Raw genomic sequence first — 19205 nt, forward strand, 5'->3', positions numbered from 1 at the left:
TCTGGGCTTGCCCAAGTTGGGCCAGAGAAGAGCAAAGATCCAGAGCCAGCCTCCTAGAGAAGCAGTCCAGGCCCTGCCAGGAGTGCTGGGACATCTAACAGACCCCGCCCCCTGCCCCACCAGGCAGCCAGCGGCCTCTGTGAGCTCCTGTCCGTCAACAGCTGCATGGGCCACGTGAGGCGCATCTACCCCCAGCTGCTCCTGGCCCTGCTCATTCAAGTCCATTACCACATCGGCCTCAACCTGCCTGGCCACGTGGTTTCCTGCAAGGACGCCAAGAAAGACGGACAGCCCTCTGGTTTCATGCCTGTATGGTATGTGCCTACTGTCCCCGGCAGTAGGGGGAGGGCCACCAGCAAGGGCCTTTCCGAAAGTCTTTAGGGCAATTGATCAGTAGAAATTAGCTTTGGGACTAGAAGAGAAAACAGACGTGCACTTTTTTTTCTTTTTTAATTTATTATTTATTTTTGGCTGCGATGGGTCTTTGTTGCTGTGTGTGGGCTTTCTCTAGTTGTGGTGACCGGGGGCTACTCTTTGTTGTGGTGCACGGGCTTCTCATTGCATTGGCTTCTCTTGTGGTGCACGGGCTGTAGGTGCATGGGCTTCAGTAGTCCTGGCTTGCGGGCTCTAGAGCGCGGGCTCAGTAGTTGTGGCCTCCGGGCTTAGTTGCTCCGTGGCATGTGGGATCTTCCTGGATCAGGGCTTGATCCCATGTCCCCTGCATTGGCAGGCGGATTCTTAACCGCTGCACCACCAGGGAAGTCCTCAGGTGCACATTTTTATGAGAGAGCCAAGCATGTGTTCAACAACTGTTTGTGAGCACCTGCAGGGCATGTCCTCTGCTTAGTGCTGAATGGCAGGGAAGAATCAGCTTCCCCCAAGGAGCTCGCCATTTCGGTTTTCCTCCTCCCTCCCTAGAGATATTATTTGTATTAGATTTGTACCCGAGGCCGAACCATTTTGATTTTTATTTACTAATTGGAACAGGTAATATAGGCACACAGGTAAAAATCTCAAAAGGCATTAAAAGGGAGTCTCTGTTCCTCTCTTTACCCCAGTCATCTGCCCTAAGATGACTAAGAACCCCAGGTTCTTTCTTGCCCTTCAGAGGGGGTTGATGTAGGGCTAAGCCCACGTGTTTTCATTCTCTACTTTTATACCAATGGTAGTGGACCTTACACAGTTATATATTTTTGCTTTTATTGTATACCATATCTCGGAGATCATTACATATAGAGCTGCCTCATTATTTTTAACAGCCGCATAATATCCCTCTGTGTAGATTCCAATATACCATCATTTACTTAACAAGGATCCTCTCGATTTAGGTGCTTCACAGCATTTTGCAATTAGAAACAATGCTGCAGTAAGTGAGGCTGTTTATGTCTTAATACTTACATGTGATTGTATATGTAGGATGAGTTCCTGAAAGTAGAATGGGTGCATCAGAAGGTTTCTGTATTTAAATATTATGGTGGAATAGGAATATGTGGTGGAAAAAGTTCTTGACCAGTGAGTGAAGGGAAAATGAAGGACCTCCTAAAGCACCCAGTTTGCCAAATTGCCTCCCACAGAGGACACCACCGCCAGTAGTATATGACACTATTTATTTCTCCACAGGCTTGCCAGCACATTCTCATCTTTGCCAATCTGAAAGTTGAAAAAAATGGTATTTTGCTGTAATTTTAGTTTGTATTTCTCTTATTATGAATGTGGTTGAGGTTTAAATGCCATTTCTGTTTCCTTTTCTGTCAGCAACCTGTTCTTGTTCTTTGCCTAATTTTATATAGAACTGTTGGGAATTTTTCTTATTGGTTTGTAAGAGCTCTTTATATATTAAGGACATTAACTCTTTGTCATTTGTATTCCAGTTTATCACTTAACCTGCAACAATTTGATGGTCGTTTGCTATTCAGAACTTTAAAATTTTTATGCAGTCCAGTTCCTCAGTCTTTTCCTTTTTGGTTTCTATTGCGTGTTATGCTCAGAAAAGTGTGCTTTGAGGGATAGAGGGCAAGCAGTTGTGTAGCTGGGCTTGAAGTCAGGACACTTTGGGTTTGAGTCCTGGCCTGTAACAGTGCTTTGCACTTTGGGTTAAACCAATTTAACCTCCTGGCAACTTGGTTCCTTGCCAATGAAATGAGGTAAGCAGTTCCTACCCTGACAGGTGTGTTGTAAGGACAAGATAGGATCTCGTCACAGGACGATACCATGTGCTGAGGCTGTGGAGGGAAATTTGTCTGGCAGATGGAACTGACGGTGGGAGAGACTTGGGTGGAGGGAGGTCTGGCCTGTTGAGGGCAGGGTGATATGAGGTCTCAGCCCCCTTGTTTTGGCAGCTGGGTGGTCAAAGTGGTGAAAATCCTTCTGCTGAAGATGGGCTGCTCATATGAGGCTACCTTTCTGGAGGACCAGGGCGGCTGGGAGCTCATGGGGCAGGCGGAGAACCACCACCGTGGAGTGTCCCTGCTGGCCAGGTGAGGCCGGCGACCCCCAGGGTAGGGGTTGGAGGGAGGGGAGAGACCTCAGGGTCTTTGGAAAGGCCTGGGTTTGCATTTCTCTCTGGACAAGACCCTTCCCTCACTCCATCGTCTCTCCTCTGAGACTGGCAGAGTATCATCTACTTCAGTGGGTAGACAATTCAGATGTGAAAGATAGCACACACTCTACAAACTGTCGTTATAGCAGTACCTGGCATTGCAGAGCACTTAGGTTATTTATAAAGCACATTTCTCACCACATTATGAATTTAGTTCCCACGCTAATACAGAAATTATGGTCTAGCCGAGCAGTTTATAGTGTGGCCTTGGAGCAGGTCTACCTGCGTCTGAATCCCAGCTTACCACTTCCCAGCTGTGTGACCCAGGGCAAGTTCGTTTCCTTCTCTGTGTCTCAGTTTTCCCATCAGTAGTATGGAAATAATAACAGGGCCCACCTCCAAGATTTAGGGTGAGGATTAAAGTACTTTGAACAGCCCCTGACTATAGTAAGAGTCCAACACAGGTTAGCTTTTATTATCGTCATGCTGACTGGTGGGGCAGGGATTTTTTTGGGGGTGGTGGTGGCAGGGATTATTAATGCACATTTTGCAGGGGAGGGTGCCAAGGTTCAGAGAGGGACAGTTATATACCAAAGGTCACACAACCAGGAAGTGGCAAGGCTTGGAATTGACCTGCTGACCCAGATCAGGGCTTTTCCCCCCAACCACACACAGCCTCCCTTGGGGTCAGGAGAAGGGTGGGGCGGCACCTTGATTTCACTAATGTGGCTCCTGCAGGAAGAGTCTGCTTCTTAGCACTGCACGCTGAGTGTCCAGGATGGTGCTCTCCCCAGGGGTCTCAGGATACAACCGCATTTATTGAGCACTTACTATGCTCTAGGCACCATGCAAACAGCCATACATTCATGGACTTCGATTTAACCCTCACCATGACCGTTGAAATAGCACTATTATTTTCCCAGTGTTACCCATGAGGAAGCTGAGACCCAGAGAAGTTAAGTGACTTGCCCAAAGTCACACAGCTAGTGGTAGGGCCAGAATTTGAACCCAGGCTGTCTTACTCCAGACTCTACTCTAGGCTGACACACTTTCCTGGACTCATTGATTAATGAAGCATAGTGCAGACTTGAGGGTGCATCAGAATCATCTATGGGACTCGTTAGAACACTGATTGCTGGGCCCCACCTCTAAAGTTTCTGATTCAGTTAGCCTGGGATGGGAGCCTGAGGATGTGCATTTCTAACAAGTTCCCAGGTGATGCTGATACTGCTAGTCCAGGGGCCACACTTTGCGGGTTTTTTTTGTTTGTTTGTTTTGTTTTTTTTTTTTTTTTGCGGTACGTGGGTCTCTCACTGTTGCGGCCTCTCCCGTTGCAGAGCAGAGGCTCCAGACGCGCAGGCTCAGTGGCCATGGCTCACGGGCCCAGCCGCTCCACAGCATGTGGGATCTTCCCGGACCAGGGCACGAACCCACGTCCCCTGCATTGGCAGGTGGACTCTCAACCACCGCGCCACCAGGGCAGCCCAGGGGCTGCACTTTGAAAACCACTGGCTTAGTAGAATGAACGAGGCAGCTGGACTGGGGAGCCCTGGGTTGGGGCTCCAGCTCTGCCATTTTCCAGCTCTATGACCTTGGGCATTTCACACTCAAAGCCTCTGTTTCCTCATCTATGAAGCAGGTTAACAACAGTAACCTACCTCAAAGGGTAATGGTGAGGATCAAATGCAATAACTACTTGAAAGTGTCTGGCTGCTGCCTGGTGCTTAGTGAGTGGGTCCTCACACCCTTTCCTTCCTGTCTCTTCCTGCTGGAGTGGTCCTGTGCACTCAGGGGTCTTAAGCCTGTCTTTCTTACTGATTTGCTCTGTGCTCTCAGGCAAGTCACTTTCCCACTCTGGGCTTCAGTTTTCCCATCTGTAAAATGAAGCAGTTAGATCAAATGGTCTCTGAGATCCTGTCCAGGCGGGAAACCTTGGGGATGCAGGAACACAGGTGACTTGGGCTTTCCCAGAGTTTTGAGTGTTGGGACTAGGCCCCCACCCAGCACATGCCCCTGGGGCTGGAGAGCCTAAGGGCACTGTTCCCCCACCCCCAGGGCCATGGTGCAGTACTCCTGCCAGGAGCTGTGCCGCATCCTCTATCTGCTCATCCCGCTCCTGGAGCGAGGCGACGAGAAGCACAAGATCACCGCCACTGCCTTCTTCGTGGAGGTAGAGACTGGGCACTGGGCGTGGGGCAGGGGTCCCCCCGGGCCTTCCCCTAAGCATAGGCCTCAGTTCCCATTGCTGGTCATTTCTTCTGTGCAATAAGTACTTAACACTTTAGAGTCTTTCCTGAACATGATTTCTTTTGAGTACAAAGGCTTTGTAGCTCTCTCTCCCTTTTCCCTCCCATCTCTCCTCTTCTTTCTACCCCCTCCACCCCATTCCATTCTTCCCAGACTCCCCCTTGCCCCAGGCAACCACCAACATTTGCTGGGCACCTCTGTGTGCCAGGTACCAGATTGGAGACACAAATATGAATTTGACTCTGCCTTGCTCTCAAGGAGTTCTTGGTATGGGAGTGGAGACAGAGTACATCCCAATTATAACACAGGGTACTACAGAGTGACTTGTGCTGTAGTACTGTGCTGATGGGGGCAATTCAGGCTGTGGTGGGAGAACAAAAGTCTTGGATGTGTTGGGTGGGGGAACATCAGGGAGGCCTTCCTGGAGGAAGTGACAACTAAGCTGAGTGAGTGTATGGGGGTACTAGAGTGGGTACTGGGGAGAGATGAGTCAGGAGAAGGTTGGTAGGGTTGACCCCAGAAGGGAAGACTTGCCCATAACAATAGCCAATGTTTATTGAGCACTTACTACCTTCTAGGCACATTCTAAGAGCTTTACACATATCGATCCATTTAATCCTCACAATAATCCCATGATGCATATACTATTCCATCCCCTAGTTTAGAGGAGGGAACCAAGGCACAGATTTAAGTAACTTTCCCAAGGCCACACAGCTCGTCAAGTGGCTGATCCAAGATTCAAAGCCAGACACCTGGGCTCTAAAGTACACTCTCTCTTTCATTTTGTGTGTGTGCTTGTGGTTGTGTATGTGGTAAAAAAATATATATTTCATGAAAGTTACCATTTTAACCATTTTTAAGAGTACAGCTCAGTGGCATTAAGTGCATTCACACTTTTGTGCAACCATCACCACCATCCATCTTCAGAAGATTTTCATTTTCCTTCCCGAACTGAAACTCTGTACCCATTAAGCACTAACTCTCCCTCCCTCGTTTCCTCAGCCCCTGTAACCACCATTCTACTTTCTGTCTCTATGAATTTGCCTATTCTAGGTTTCATATAAGTGGATTCATCAATATTTGTCTGTTTTGCTTATTTCACTTAATATAATGTCTTCAAGGCTCATCCATGTTGTAAAGCAGGTCAGAATTTCATTCTTTTTTAAGTCTGAATAATATTCCATTGTATGTACATACCACATGTTGTTTCTCCATTCATTGGTCGATGGACATTTGGAAAACCCATTCTCTTAACCGCCATCCCATCTTCCTCTTGTGACCTGCTGGCTGCCACACAGTGGGTCTGGGCTATCACCAGGGTCTGTACAGTGGGGCTCAGAGGCTCACTGTCTGCTCAGACAGTGGAAGGTTAAGGAAGGCTTCCTGGAAGAGGTGCCATTTGAGCTGGGCCTTGAGTAAAGATTGCCAGGTGGACACAAGGCAGCATGGCAATCCCGGCACTTCTTGCACCTTTCTGCCTCTCCAGTGGACTGTGAGTTTAGGGAGTAGGGACTACATTGTGTTTATGTTGCATCCCTAAACCCAGCCCCAAGAGGGCCCCCAAGAAGTGGGGATAGGATGGATGAGTGAGCACCCAAGTGAACACTTTGCCTGGCTCTGCAGGCACCAGCAGAATATGTCACCTCCAGGAGGACAAGAATGTGTCTTGGAGCCAGGAGTCGGGGTTACAGCCTTAGCTCTGCTGGGTCTACTTCTAATTTCCCCCATGACCCTGGTGAGGAAAGGGAAAGTGCCATTTCTTGAGGGGCTGCCACATGCCAAACACCACGCTGACCTCTTTTATCTGCTACCCCACTCATCAGCACAGCAGCCCTGAAAACCAGGAATTGTGAAGCTCATGTGTCGGCGAGGTAAGAGGCAGTTTTCAAGGTCACACAGCTCAAGTTGTCCAGAGAGATTCAGACCAGGTCTGCCCGCCTGGCTCCTCTATCCTGGTCAGCCTCGTGGGAGAGGCGGTCCTCTCTCTGTCTGTTAGTGGCTGCCACAGGGGCTCTTGGGGAGGGGGGTGGAGGTTGGACCTCCCGTGTCCACAAGGTCAGGGACAGTAGGCTTAACCTTTCCCAGCATTCCCCTGGAGCCCTGAGCAGTGGCCCTCCCTCCCTGTGGCAGGGGTCCTCACCCAGCTTCAGTCCTTCTCCTGGTCCCCAGAAGAGGTGGCCCACTCCTGGCCAGAGCCAGGCCCACCATGTTCACAGTGGTGCTTTGATGGCGCTCAGATGTCCCTCCCCGACTCCCCCAGCCCCCCATGCTGTGACTGTGTGTGTGCTTGCTTCTTCCAATGGCGGGTGAAGTCCTCAAGGGAGCTGTGACCTTCGGCAAGTTGCTGAACCTGTCTGTGCCTTGCTTTCTTATAATACAGGGATAATGAATTGCCCATCTCATAGGTGTTTTTTTTTTTAAGCAAAAATTTTAAATCTTTTATTGTTTCACTCTTATTTTGAAATAATTTTAGATGTAACAGAGGAGCTGTAAAAATAATGAGAAAGTTCCTATATATCCCACAGCCAGCTACCCCCGACGATAACAACTTACATAAAAATAGTACAATAATCAAAACTAAGACATGGGTACAATACTATAAACTACAGACTGCTCAGATTTCACAGTTTTCCACTGATGTCCTTTCTCTGTTCCAGGATCCATTCCAGATCCCACCTTGCACATTAGTTGACTTAATGGGGCCTCCTTCATCTCCTCTAATCTTGTCTGTCATGGCCTCGGCACACTGAAAGACTAACTCTAGGTATTTTGTAGAATGTCCTTCCATTTGGCTTTGTCTCATGTGTTCCCATGATTAGACTGAGGTTACGCATTTAGGAGAAGAACGTGTATAGGTGATGTGACCTCTCAGGGCATCATGTCAGGGGCCCCATGACCTCTATTTTAACTTCTTATTATTGATGATGTTAACTTTCATCAGTTGGTGAAGGCGGTTGGGACTGTGAGGGTAACACTATCCTTTTGTAAGTAAGAAATATATGTGAAATATATTTGAAACTAGGCAACTTAAACTTTTACCCCCTAATTTTAGCATTCATCAATGGATCCTGCCTTGAGCCATTATTCCTGTGGTTTTCTAATGGTGATTTTTCTACTTCCTTCATTCAGCCTACAATTATTAGTTGGAATTCTTCTGTACGAGTTGTTCCTTCTACTTTCACGTATTCATTTGGTCATTTTTTTTATAGCAATACAAGACTTGTGGATATTTACTTGATTCTTTGGGTTATAATCCAATACTATCCTTTTTTTTTTTTTTTTTTTTTTTTTTGCGCTACGCGGGCCTCTCACCGCCGTGGCCTCTCCCGTTGCGGAGCACGGGCTCCGGGCGCACAGGCCCAGCGGCCATGGCCCACGGGCCCAGCCACTCCGAGGCATGTGGGATCTTCCCGGACTGGGGCACGAACCCGTGTCCCCTGCATCGGCAGGCGGACTCTCAACCACTGCGCCACCAGGGAAACCCTTTATTTATTTATTTTTAACATCTGTATTGGAGTATAATTGCTTTACAATGGTGTGTTAGTTTCTGCTTCATAACAAAGTGAATCAGCTATACGTATACATATATCCCCATATCCCCTCCCTCTTGAGCCTCCCTCCCACCCTCCCTATCCCACCCCTCTAGGTGGTCACAAAGCACCGAGCTGATCTCCCTGTGCCATGTGGCTGCTTCCCACTAGCTATCTATTTTACATTTGGTAGTGTATATATGTCCATGCCACTCTCTCACTTCGTCCCAGCTTCTCCATAGTGGCTGTATCAATTTACATTCCCACCAACAGTGCAGGAGGGTTCCCTTTCCTCCATACCCTCTCCAGCATTTATTGTTTGCAGATTTTCTGATGATGCCCATTCTGACCTCTCATAGGGTTTTGATGGGGATTAGGTGAGTTCACATAAAGCACTTAGAACAGTGCCAGCACACTGGTGCAGAGCAGCAGTGCTGTATGATGGGTGGAGGGTGGGTGGTAGGTGGAGCCCCACTTTTCCTGCCTCCCCCACTCCCCACCCCATCAACTGTCCTGCCCGCTCTCTCCAGCTCTCTCTTCTCTTCAAAGACGCAGGGTCTCAATAGTCACAGTGGATGGAGGACAAGGGAACAGATGGGAGAAGTGCTTATGAGGATGACTAGGCAGGAACTGAAGACGGGTTGGGTGCTGGAGGTGGGGGGCAAGGGAGAGGAAGGAGATGAGAGTGATGCCTGGTTTGGGGCTGGGACAATGGGGAGCTGGTTGTGCTAATCCCGCAATTGGGGGCACTGGAGGAGGGCCGTTCTTTTGTGGTGCGCAGGCTCCAGGGCGCGTGGGCTCTGTAGTTTGTGGCACACGGGCTCTCTAGTTGAGGTGTGCAAGCTCAGTATTTGTGGCGCACGGGCTTAGTTGCCCCGTGGCATGTGGGATCTTAGTTCCCTGACCAGGGATCGAACCCACGTCCCCTGCATTGTAAGGCGGATTCTTTACCACTGGACCACCAGGGAAGTCCTGGAGGGCAATTCTAAGGAGGAAAGGAACCATTTCTTTTTGGATGTGAACTCAGGCAACAAGTGTTACCTGAGTACACACTTCACCCCAGAGCTTGTATCAGGTAACAGGCGCCCAAGGAGAAAGGCTCAGTTTGTGTCCTTAAGGAAGCTGCCAGTGGGATAGGATACGGGAGGCAGATGCATAAGCACATGGGGGCACTAAGGTTTCCATGTTCAGGGCTCCCAGGGCCCCAGAGAAGGGGGCAGTCAGCCTAGACGAGGCCTGGGGACACTGTCAAACATGCCTTCAGGGGGGGCTGAGTTTTGGATGGAGCTGTGCGTGGTGAGCTGGGGCTAGAGTGGAGGTGAGAGCCCCGGCAGAAGGGAATTCTGCCCGCACAGAGGGGACAAAACAGCCTGAGTCATTCGGTGAATGATGGGCAGCTTGGTTAGAAGCTGGCTGGTGGTAAGAATGTGGGCTAGAGGGTAGGCAGGTGTGAATGAGGCCCCAGAGGCAAACAGGGCCTGAGGTACCCCTTGAGCCAGGGAGTAATTACCCTTACTTCCTCAGCTCCTCCAGATGGAGGAGGTGCGACGGATCCCTGAGGAATACTCTCTGGGGCGGATGGCAGAAGGCCTGAGCCACCAGGACCCAATCATGAAGGTGCTGTCCATCCGAGGCCTGGTCATCCTGGCCCGAAGGACTGAAAAGGTAAATGGAGGGTAGGGGAGAGCCCACCCAGTTAGACCCCTGACAGGAGGAAGGATGGAGCTTGGCCATCCTTGACTCTCCAATACCGGTGGCTGGAATCAGAGCTCATTTCTGTCTCTGCCTCAGTTATCCCATCTGTAAAATGGATATCACTTAATAATTCCCTATATACTTTATTCTTTTTTTTTTTTTTTTTTTTGTGGTACACGGGCTTCTCACCGTTGTAGCCTCTCCTGTTGTGGAGCAAAGGCTCCGGACGTGCAGGCTCAGTGGCCATGGCTCACGGGCCCAGCCACTCCGTGGCATGTGGGACCCTCCCGGACCGGGGCACGAACCCGTGTCCCCTGCATCGGCAGGCGGACTGTCAACCACTGCGCCACCAGGGAAGCCCCATTAGTGTTATTAAAAGTGCTGTGTTTTTCTCTACCAGGCACTGTTCTTGCATCTTAGGATTTAGAGGGACAAAGGGACAGGATATAGACTCAGAAAGCTAGCTAACAATGCATGGTATCATCTATATAGTGCCAAGAAGCGGGGAGACAACAAAGGGCCTCAGGTATCCAGGCGAGGAAGGAGTCAGTGAGGCCAAAGAAGGCTTTGGGGACAGCAGGAGCTTGAGTGAGGGCATGCCAGGCAGGTGGGACAATGTAAGCAAAGGCCTGGAGGTGGGACTTGCTTGACCAAGTTCATCTCAGTGAATCAGAGGCTGGGTCTCCCACCTGTTAGCACAGATAGGAGCCCCCATCCCAAATGCTCCTTCTCCACAGACCACCAAGGTGCAGGCCCTCCTGCCCTCCATGGTGAAGGGTCTGAAGAGTGTGGATGGGCTGCTGGTGGTGGAGGCGGTCCACAACATCAAGATCATATTCAAGGGGCAGGACCGGAAGCTGATGGACAGCTCGGTCTATGTGGAGATGCTGCAGATCCTGCTGCCACACTTCAGTGACGTAAGGAATCCCATGGGGGTGGGAGGATGGGGTGGGGTGGCACCCGGAGGGCAGTTCTTTACTGCTCTGGGAGTTGCAGTAGCTCCCACAGCCTGTTGGGACCTGTGCGAGGCCGAGTCAGCCCAGGGGAAGGGGCACTAGTCCCGACTGGTCCTGGTCTCTTTGTAACTGGTTTGCACAGAGAACGTTCCTTTTCTAATTAGTTCTCACAGAGGGAGGTCTTTTTGCGTCATCAAGTTTCCCCAGAGACTTGCCTCAGTGTGATTGGTCCACCTAGAGGGGTCAGTGTTTTATGATTGGTCGCAGCAGAGGGGGGCGTTTTCCCACTTGGCACGAAGGCACATTTTAGGCTAGTGGGGGCCCTGGCTGGGAAGAGTGGGCAGAGCTCCAGACCTAGGCTTTGCTGAGGGAGACGCCAGCCCCAGATCAGCCCACCAGGTGGCCTTCACTGTTTTCCGTCTCTGTGGGGGAGGAGGGCGCCTGGAGGGGCCCTCAGAATGAGTGGAAGGAAGGCCATGTGCCTCCATGTGGGGCACAGAGGCCCAGGCAGCCTCCTGGAAGACGGAGCATGCCTGAGCCTCTGGATCTGCCCCAGTCACGAGAGGACGTGCGCTCCTCCTGCATCAACCTGTACGGCAAGGTGGTCCAGAAGCTGCGGTCGCCCCGCACCCCAGCCATGGAGGAGCAGATGATCAGCACCTTGGTGCCCCTGCTGCTGACCATGCAAGAGAGCAATGCCAGGGTGAGCCAGGTGAGTGTGCATGGCCCTGAACCCAACCTAGAATCACAGGTGGTCCATCACCGGACAGTTTATTTATGTCTGGCCGAATCTGTTTACCAAAGGTACCCATGTCAGTATTTCTCTTCAAAACAGCCAACTTCACTTGCATGTTTCAAATAGGAATTGCTTTTCCAAAATCCAGTTTCATACAGTTTTTTGGGGGGAACACGTTCCGGCTGTCCTGGAATTCCACAGCTCTGGTGTTCTCTTCCTGTTGGCCCCCAGAAATGTGTGAAGACCCTGTTCCACTGTTCTTGCTTCATGGCTTGGGAATTGCCAAAAAGAGCTTACAGTCGGAAGCCCTGGGACAACCAGCAGCAGATGGTGGCCAAAATTTGCAAGTACCTTGTGAGTGCTTCCAAGACTACAGTGGGTCCCTATGAGTGTGTTGGAGGTGGCAGGTTCTTTCCTTGCCTCTTTTTTCTTTTTACCTGAGCATCCTTACTGACAATTCCATGACCACCTACAAGTCGTTGGCTCCTGGAAGTTCATCTTTGTCTCTCACTCCTCTCTCCACTTCTGGTGTTCCCTCTCCATGGCTTACCGACATCTCCCCCAATGAACCGCACACACCTTAAGCTCAGCATCTCTTCTGAACTTATGCCTATCCCATGTCAGTTCTGCTCTGTTCCTCTAGATCCCCAAAAGCTGAAACCTAAAACTAACTGAAGCTTATTCCTCTCCCTCACCTTCACCTTTGATCAATCTTAAATATCCTTAATACCTCTGAGTCTGTCTTTCCCTCCCCCCTCCCCACTATCATTACCCTTAGCTCAGGTCATGGATGTCTCTCAGCAGGGCCATTGGTCCAGCCATCCAGTGGGTCCCCAAGCCTTGAATCTCATTCCCTCCAGTCCACTCCCCATTCAGGCCACCAAAATGGTGTGGTTAAAACACAGTCTGTCTATATTATATCCCTGCTTGAAGGGCTCCATTGGCTCCCTTTTCTACAACAGTAATTCCCAGTGTGTATTCTTTGCAACACCAGTCCTACAAGATATGCCCCACAGGGGAGAAAAGAAGTTCCAAGACAAATAAGTTTGGGAAATACTGCATCGTCATCTTCCTCTTGGGGATTTGCAGTGCCATCGGTACATTAAAGCTCTGAGATGTTCTGTGCTGAGGAAATGTTTCATGGTTAATTCATGGTTTCCCAAAGTTATTTAACCACAGAACTCCCTTTCGAGATAACACCTGAGAACATCCTGCAGTAGGAGAGAGCCATATATACAGTGAACTCCTGCACTGCAGGATGCAGCCTGGTTCCTCCACATACAATTTGGGAAGCTTTGCCATCTAGTCCCATCTACCTTCCCTGTTGTTATGGGCCGCGTCCCCCAGGATGCAGACTCTGAGGCAGAGATTGGCATGCAGGAGGTTTATTAGGGAGTGCCCTTGGGATCAGTCCCTGTGGAAGGAAGGGCAGAGAGCAGGAGTGGCAGAGGGAAGAGTCAAGCTGCAGTGTAGTTTCAGGGGAAGTCTCAGCCAACACTATGCTGAGATTCCTCACACTGGAACTAGGGGTCAGGTTTCCACATAGACTGAGCCGTCTGTCAGTTTCCGGTTCTGTCCCTTGAAGAAGGTCTTGAGGTTGTGGATTGCCTTGTCATTGGATGCCAGCCCACTTGGGAAGAGACATGACTTTGGGCCAGCAGTTCTCTTCCGCCAAAGCAATCTGTACCTGGGGGAATAAATCCTTTACACCCTAAGGGACATCTGGCTGGGGCCTACAGCATCCCCATTCTCCCACCAACCTAACAAAAATATACAAAGTAACAGATTGTTACTTTGCAACCATAACCGTTATCAACAATGCTCAAAACCTCTGCAATCCAGTGCCTAATATTTTACCTCATTTTACAGCGGGAAAAAGGCCTGGAGGAAGTGTTTGACCAGGGTCGCTAATTCAAATACTTACCATGATCTGTGACTGCGCAGATTATGATTATAAGTGATGTGGAGGTGGTAGGGCTGTGACAACCTGGAGCGCCCAGGCTCTGTTTTTTGGTTTTTTTTTAAGCATTGGTTTTATTTTTTTTCCTTTTTTAAAAAAATATTTATTTATTTAGGCTGTGCCAGGTCTTAGTTGCGGCACGCAAAGTGTTAGTTGCAGCATGCGAAATCTTCGTTGTGGTATGCAGGATCTTTTAGTTGCGGCATGCGGGCTCATAGTTGTGTTATGCGGGCTTCTTAGTTGCGGCATGCAAACTCTTAGTTGTGGCATGCATGCGGAATCTAGTTCCCCAACCAGGGATTGAACCAGGGCCCCCTGCATTGGGAGTGCAGAGTCTTACCCACTGGACCACCAGGGAAGTCCCCCCAGGCTCTGTTGAAAGCACAAGTGGAGAGCTCCAGCTCACCATGCAGCCCACTCTCACCAGGGCCTTCAGTTTCACAAGAAAATCTAGATTTTTATAAGATATTAATTAACAATCAATTTAGCTTATTTAAAACACTGTGCTGGCCGCTGCCCTGCCAGGCACTTGTGGCCTGTGGGCTGCCAGCTTGTGACCTCTGCATTAAACCCTTCCGGATTCTCAGTCTCTTCTTTGCTCTCCAGGCATCAGCAGCTCTGCTCATATGAAGGTCAACCTCTATCTAGCCTTAGCTTTAAGAAGGGGTCCGTAACCTAGTCATTCATTCATCCAACACTTTCTGGGCACCTGTGCCATGCCAAGCTCTGTCCAGGGTACTGAGGACTCTGAGCTGAGTGAGCTGGCCCCTTCTTTTGGGGGAACACCAGATTCAGTGGGGGAGATAGGTATAAATAATTATAGGCCAATGTCATAGATGCCATGACAAAGGCTGTGCAACATGCTATGGAAATGTCAAGAGTGGTGGGATCAGCTTTGCCTGAGGCTTGTGGAAAGCTTTGGGGAGGAGCTGGTTTCTGAGCTGAGCACCAAAGAATGAGAGGGAACTCATCAGGAAGGAAAGAGGGAAAGGCACTCCAGTCAGGAGCAATGGCTTGTACCAGGTACAGATCTGGGGAGAGCTGGGCCATGACTGGGACCGGAGCATGGTGTGCATGGAGGTGGTGATGGAAGTCGACACTGATTTGCCCACCAGGCCCAGGAGTTTACTCCCTGACATGCAGATTGTCAACAGGAGGGTGATCAGATAAGATTTCTCTTCATCTCCCTCAACAGTCTCTTAGCAGATTGCCTGCCCCCTAGTTTCTACTTGATCACACCCAACCTGAACATCACTGTCAGACTATTTTGCCCAAAACATTGTTTTGTCACTGCCCTATTAAGAATGAGTGCTGGCTTCGTATTTTCTAATGCATAAGGAAGCCCTATTCCTATCTGGATTTTAAGGACTTTTAAGACCCTCCTAAGTCTCTAGTTTATTCCCCACTGCTCTGTAACTTGAATCCTTTACCTTGGTCAAACCTGTCTCCTTAGTCATGTCCCTCGCATGCCATGTCCATTCTCAGCTCTGGCTGGACTTGCATTTATTTTATTTTTTAAAATATATATATTTATTTATTTTTAATTTATTTTTGGCTGTGTTGGGTCTTCATTGCTGTGTGCGGGCTTTCTCTAGTTGCGGCGAGCGGGGGCTACTCTTCATTGCGGTGTGCGGGCTTCTCTTTGTGGTGGCTTCTCTTGCTGCGGAGCATGGGCTCTAGGCACACGGGCTTTAGTAGTTGTGGCACGTGGGCTCAGTAGTTGTGGCTCGAGGGCTCTAGACCACAGGCTCAGTAGTTGTGGTGCATGGGCTTAGTTGCTCTGCAGCATGTGGGATCTTCCCAGACCAGGGCTTGAACCCATGTCCCCTGCATTGGCAGGCAGATTCTTAACCACTGTGCCACCAGGGAAGTCCCTGGACTTGCATTTTAGAACTTACCTTCCGGCTGTAGCAGGTGGGTGGATTGGAAGAAGAGACAACCAAGGCAGGAGGACCAGTGATATGACTGTTGCAATCAGCTAAGAGAACATGAGGCCTGGCCTCTGGGAGAGTCCAGAATGGGTAGCAGAGATGTTTAGGAGGCAAGGAGCCAGGACCCGACTGCCTGACATGGTCCCCGTTCCTAGCTTTGGGAGGGGTGGATGGGTAGTCCCTCTGAGGGCCCAGCACTCTCAGGTCTCTCTTTGTCCCAGGTGGACACTCATCGAGACAGTGCCTTCACGTTCCTCAGCCAGAGCCTGGAGTACACCAAGAGTTCCAGGGCCTCCCTCCGGAAGTCCTCGGTCATGTTCATAGGTAACCTGCCCTAGCAGAACTAGTCCTACTGCTTCCTCCCCTTGGAAGGAAGCTGCGGCCCTTCTGGCACTGGGTGGATGCCTCCCCTTGGGTGCAAGCCTTGGCCAGCAGACGGCCTTGGTATAAATTAGAAAGGTGTCCCCTCCTCTGAGATCACTGCTTGGGAAGTGAGCCAAGGTCACAACCTTGGCATCTGTACGCAGAAGTGCTGCGTCCCCCCTGAGTACGGTGGGGTCCAGGCCCAGCAGGAGCTTGCTGTTGACCTCGGCAGGAGGCGCCAAGCTGCACAGTGGAAAAGTGAGCTAGGATCTCATCTCCATGATCCCCTTTCTGTGTGACCCCAACTGAGTCATTTACTCCCACTGAGGCTCCTCTGTAAGATCTGTAAGATCATCGGTAAGATGGGGATCAACTCCTACTTCACGGACCGGATGAGAATATTTTTTGCGTGTGTGAACACTGGCAGATAAAGGTGCTCCCTCAGTGTTAGTCACCTTCATCCACAGTCTTCTTTCCACAGTCCCGACCTCTGCCTTTCTGGGGGAAAAACCATAGATTCCCCTCACTCAGGGTCCCCCCATAAGACCCTTCTGATGGCATGCTTTCTTCTCTCAGCTACCCCCCTCCCCTCCGCTCCCTGAAATATCCACACACCCTTCAAGGATCAGGAGACCCTACTGCAGAGAGGCTTGGAGAGGATGATGTTCCCAGCCCTCCACCTTGTAAAGCGATGTTTCTTTTAGTACCTTCGCCCAATTCACTTGCAGTTTTTCATCCATCCTGTCGTCCATGCATGCATTCATTGACTTATGCCGCAAACATTGATTGATCCTCTTCTCTGTCTCAGGCACTGCGCTTAGCCTAGAGAAACACAGAACTTTTCAGGAGGTGATGCTGATGTTTGGGGGTGGGGAGGTGTAGGGGTGGCTCTTAACGTGATCAGCTCCGGGACATATGAGTGATGCCCAGGACAGGGGGCAGGGCGGGCAATCCCTCAGGCTGTGGGGACCGGCTCAGGGACATCTTCTCACACAGAGTGACATTATTTCTTAAATTTTGACTTCTCTAAAATCTCACTCCAAATTAATCACTTCTAAAAATGTTGGTGTTTAACACCCTGGGAGTCTTCTCTGTGTCAGGGCCTGTGCTGGGAAAAGAAAGCTGGGTAGCACCTGCATCTGCCCGCAAACAGCTCCTAGCGTGGTGTTTTGATTCCTAACCTCTTGCGGGTTATGGATCTTTTGTGAGACCCTGAAGAAAGTTATGAGCACTTTCCCTAGAAAAATGCATATAAGCATACACTCAGAGACCATCCTTTCTACTCCCCCGTCCCCAGTGGATCTAAGCTGAAGAAACCCCTGGTGTGGTGGGAGATGTTCACGAATCACAAGTAAAATACAACACAGTATATACAAGTAGAGAGAAACTCAGAGAGTCTGGGAACCCAGAGAGGCGTTTAACTAGCTTGGGGGCAGGGTCAGGAAAAATTTCCTGGAGGAGCGACTGTGTTAAACTGAATATTCAAGGACAAATAGGAATTAGCCAGGCACAGAAATGTGGGAAGGGCCTCTTGAGAGGTCCGGCTCATTCACGGATCCACAGGTACTTTAGGAGCTGGGCATGCAGGCTGGGAGCAGGGTAGGGCTGAGCAGTGTGGCCGAGGAGCTGAGTCTCAGCCCCTCCCGGGGCCCCACCAACCACCTGCCCGGAAGGTATGCGAGGCACTTGGTACTCTTCCTGTTACTGTGGCTCAAACTCCCTGGAGGACGGGGTGCTGAGGCAGCACCTCCCTGAGTCTAAGGACACTAAGGACCAGCCTGGGGAAGAGACCACCTAGGGCCACCTCTCAGAGTCAGCTGCCGCCCAGCTCCTGCTCCTGTCCTGGTGCCACCCCTGCCTGCTGGACCTGCCACCTCTCCTAGGAACCTGTGTCGTAGGGAATCTGTCCCAGGTCAAGACAAAGTTCTCTTTTTGTGTCCTTACTTGTGGGGCTGGAAGAGGGTAGGGAGAGCTTTTCTGAGGGGGTCTGGTCCAAAGGTGGGGGTCGGAGTCAGGAGGTGGAGGCACTCACCTCTCAGATTATGCTCAAGGGTCCCTGGTCCCCTGCATGGAAAGCATCATGACGGAAGATCATCTGAATGAAGTTAAAGCCGGTAAGTCCTGCCCTGCGTTGGTGAGATTTCAGGGGCCAGTGAGGGAACGAGTAGGCTCACAGTGGGTAATGGGAAAGGGAAGGGTTGTGTCCCAAGGCCAGGGGTTTTAGCTCAGTCCAACTGTGCTGGTATTGACCCAGGCAAGTACATGTTAAGTACTGTGGAGTCACCAAGACACAGACACACAACCCCACCCTAGGGGAGCCTATGGTCCAGGAAACGAGGCTCAGAAAGTAAGACCAAAAACCATTTAGTGTAGAGCAAGTAGTTCAGACTCTTAAGGGAGCACGTAAATTTTGTAACTGGGGAAGCTGATGGGAGCATGAAGGTAGGCTGGGGTCGTCCAAGAAGGCTTCCCGGAGAACGCACGTTTTGATTCAGGCTTCAAAAGGCATGAACAATTTGCAGAGCTGGGAGATGAGGGTATGCTGAGCAGAGTGCTAAAGCCAAGGCATGAAGGGAGAAGGCTGAGGTGTGAGTCTCATGGATGGACCTGGTCTTAACAAGCGACTTCTCTCCTCCCCATAACTCAGCTCTGGAAAACTTGAGACACGACCCAGAAGCATCAGTGTGCATCTACGCGGCTCAGGCCCAGGACAGCATCCTGGCCAGCTGCTGGCGGGACTCTTGGCCACTGCTACATGGGGACTCTCGGGCGTGTGACCTGGCTACCATGCACCGCTGGAGCCCTAGCTGTGAGAACCTGCCCACTTCCCACCAGCGGCGCTCCTGGATCACGCAGGCGCTGGGTTCCTTGAAGATGTCCTTGAAGCAGTGATGTCCCTGAGCCCCCAGCCCTCCTCGGAGGTGGCCATGGCCCCAGCCATGCTCACTATAAATGCCACGTGTTTTGCCTCTCCTCACGGAATGTTTCCTATGAGATGAGCATGGCCTTAATCATTGAGTCAGTCAACATTTACAGATGGACATAGTCTGTCCTGTCCACATATTATAAGTGGGGAGGCTGAGGCTCAGAGAGGTGGTATGGCTTGCTCAAGGCCACACAGTAAGTCTGCTAGATGTCTCAGGTTCCCCTCCCTCGCAGGGAGAGAATAAGAACAAAAGGAGATGATGATTTGGGTAGCCTTTGGAGGAGGAAAAGAGAACCCCCTCCACCCCATGATATCATGCATA

At 50.4% G+C, this 19205-nt stretch overlaps 1 protein-coding gene across 2 annotated transcripts in view; it reads left to right on the forward strand.

Annotated features, from left to right (window-relative positions):
* MROH7 (maestro heat like repeat family member 7) overlaps positions 1–18931 on the forward strand; it is a 50204-nt gene extending 31273 nt beyond the window's left edge. The window contains exons 13-22 of one of the 2 annotated variants that reach the window (XM_032649111.1): positions 124–314; positions 2340–2477; positions 4595–4709; positions 9841–9981; positions 10749–10928; positions 11524–11679; positions 11935–12057; positions 15816–15918; positions 18009–18071; positions 18605–18931. In XM_032649111.1, the coding sequence (XP_032505002.1) occupies positions 124–314; positions 2340–2477; positions 4595–4709; positions 9841–9981; positions 10749–10928; positions 11524–11679; positions 11935–12057; positions 15816–15918; positions 18009–18071; positions 18605–18849 (1455 nt within the window). In that variant the 3' untranslated portion in view covers positions 18850–18931. The remainder of the gene's footprint in view (positions 1–123; positions 315–2339; positions 2478–4594; positions 4710–9840; positions 9982–10748; positions 10929–11523; positions 11680–11934; positions 12058–15815; positions 15919–18008; positions 18072–18604) is intronic. The other variant, XM_032649103.1, reaches the window with a different exon arrangement.
* The last annotated feature ends 274 nt before the right edge of the window (positions 18932–19205 follow it).

Source organism: Phocoena sinus, chromosome 1, assembly GCF_008692025.1.
Source record: "Phocoena sinus isolate mPhoSin1 chromosome 1, mPhoSin1.pri, whole genome shotgun sequence".
Classification (NCBI taxonomy): domain Eukaryota; kingdom Metazoa; phylum Chordata; class Mammalia; order Artiodactyla; family Phocoenidae; genus Phocoena; species Phocoena sinus.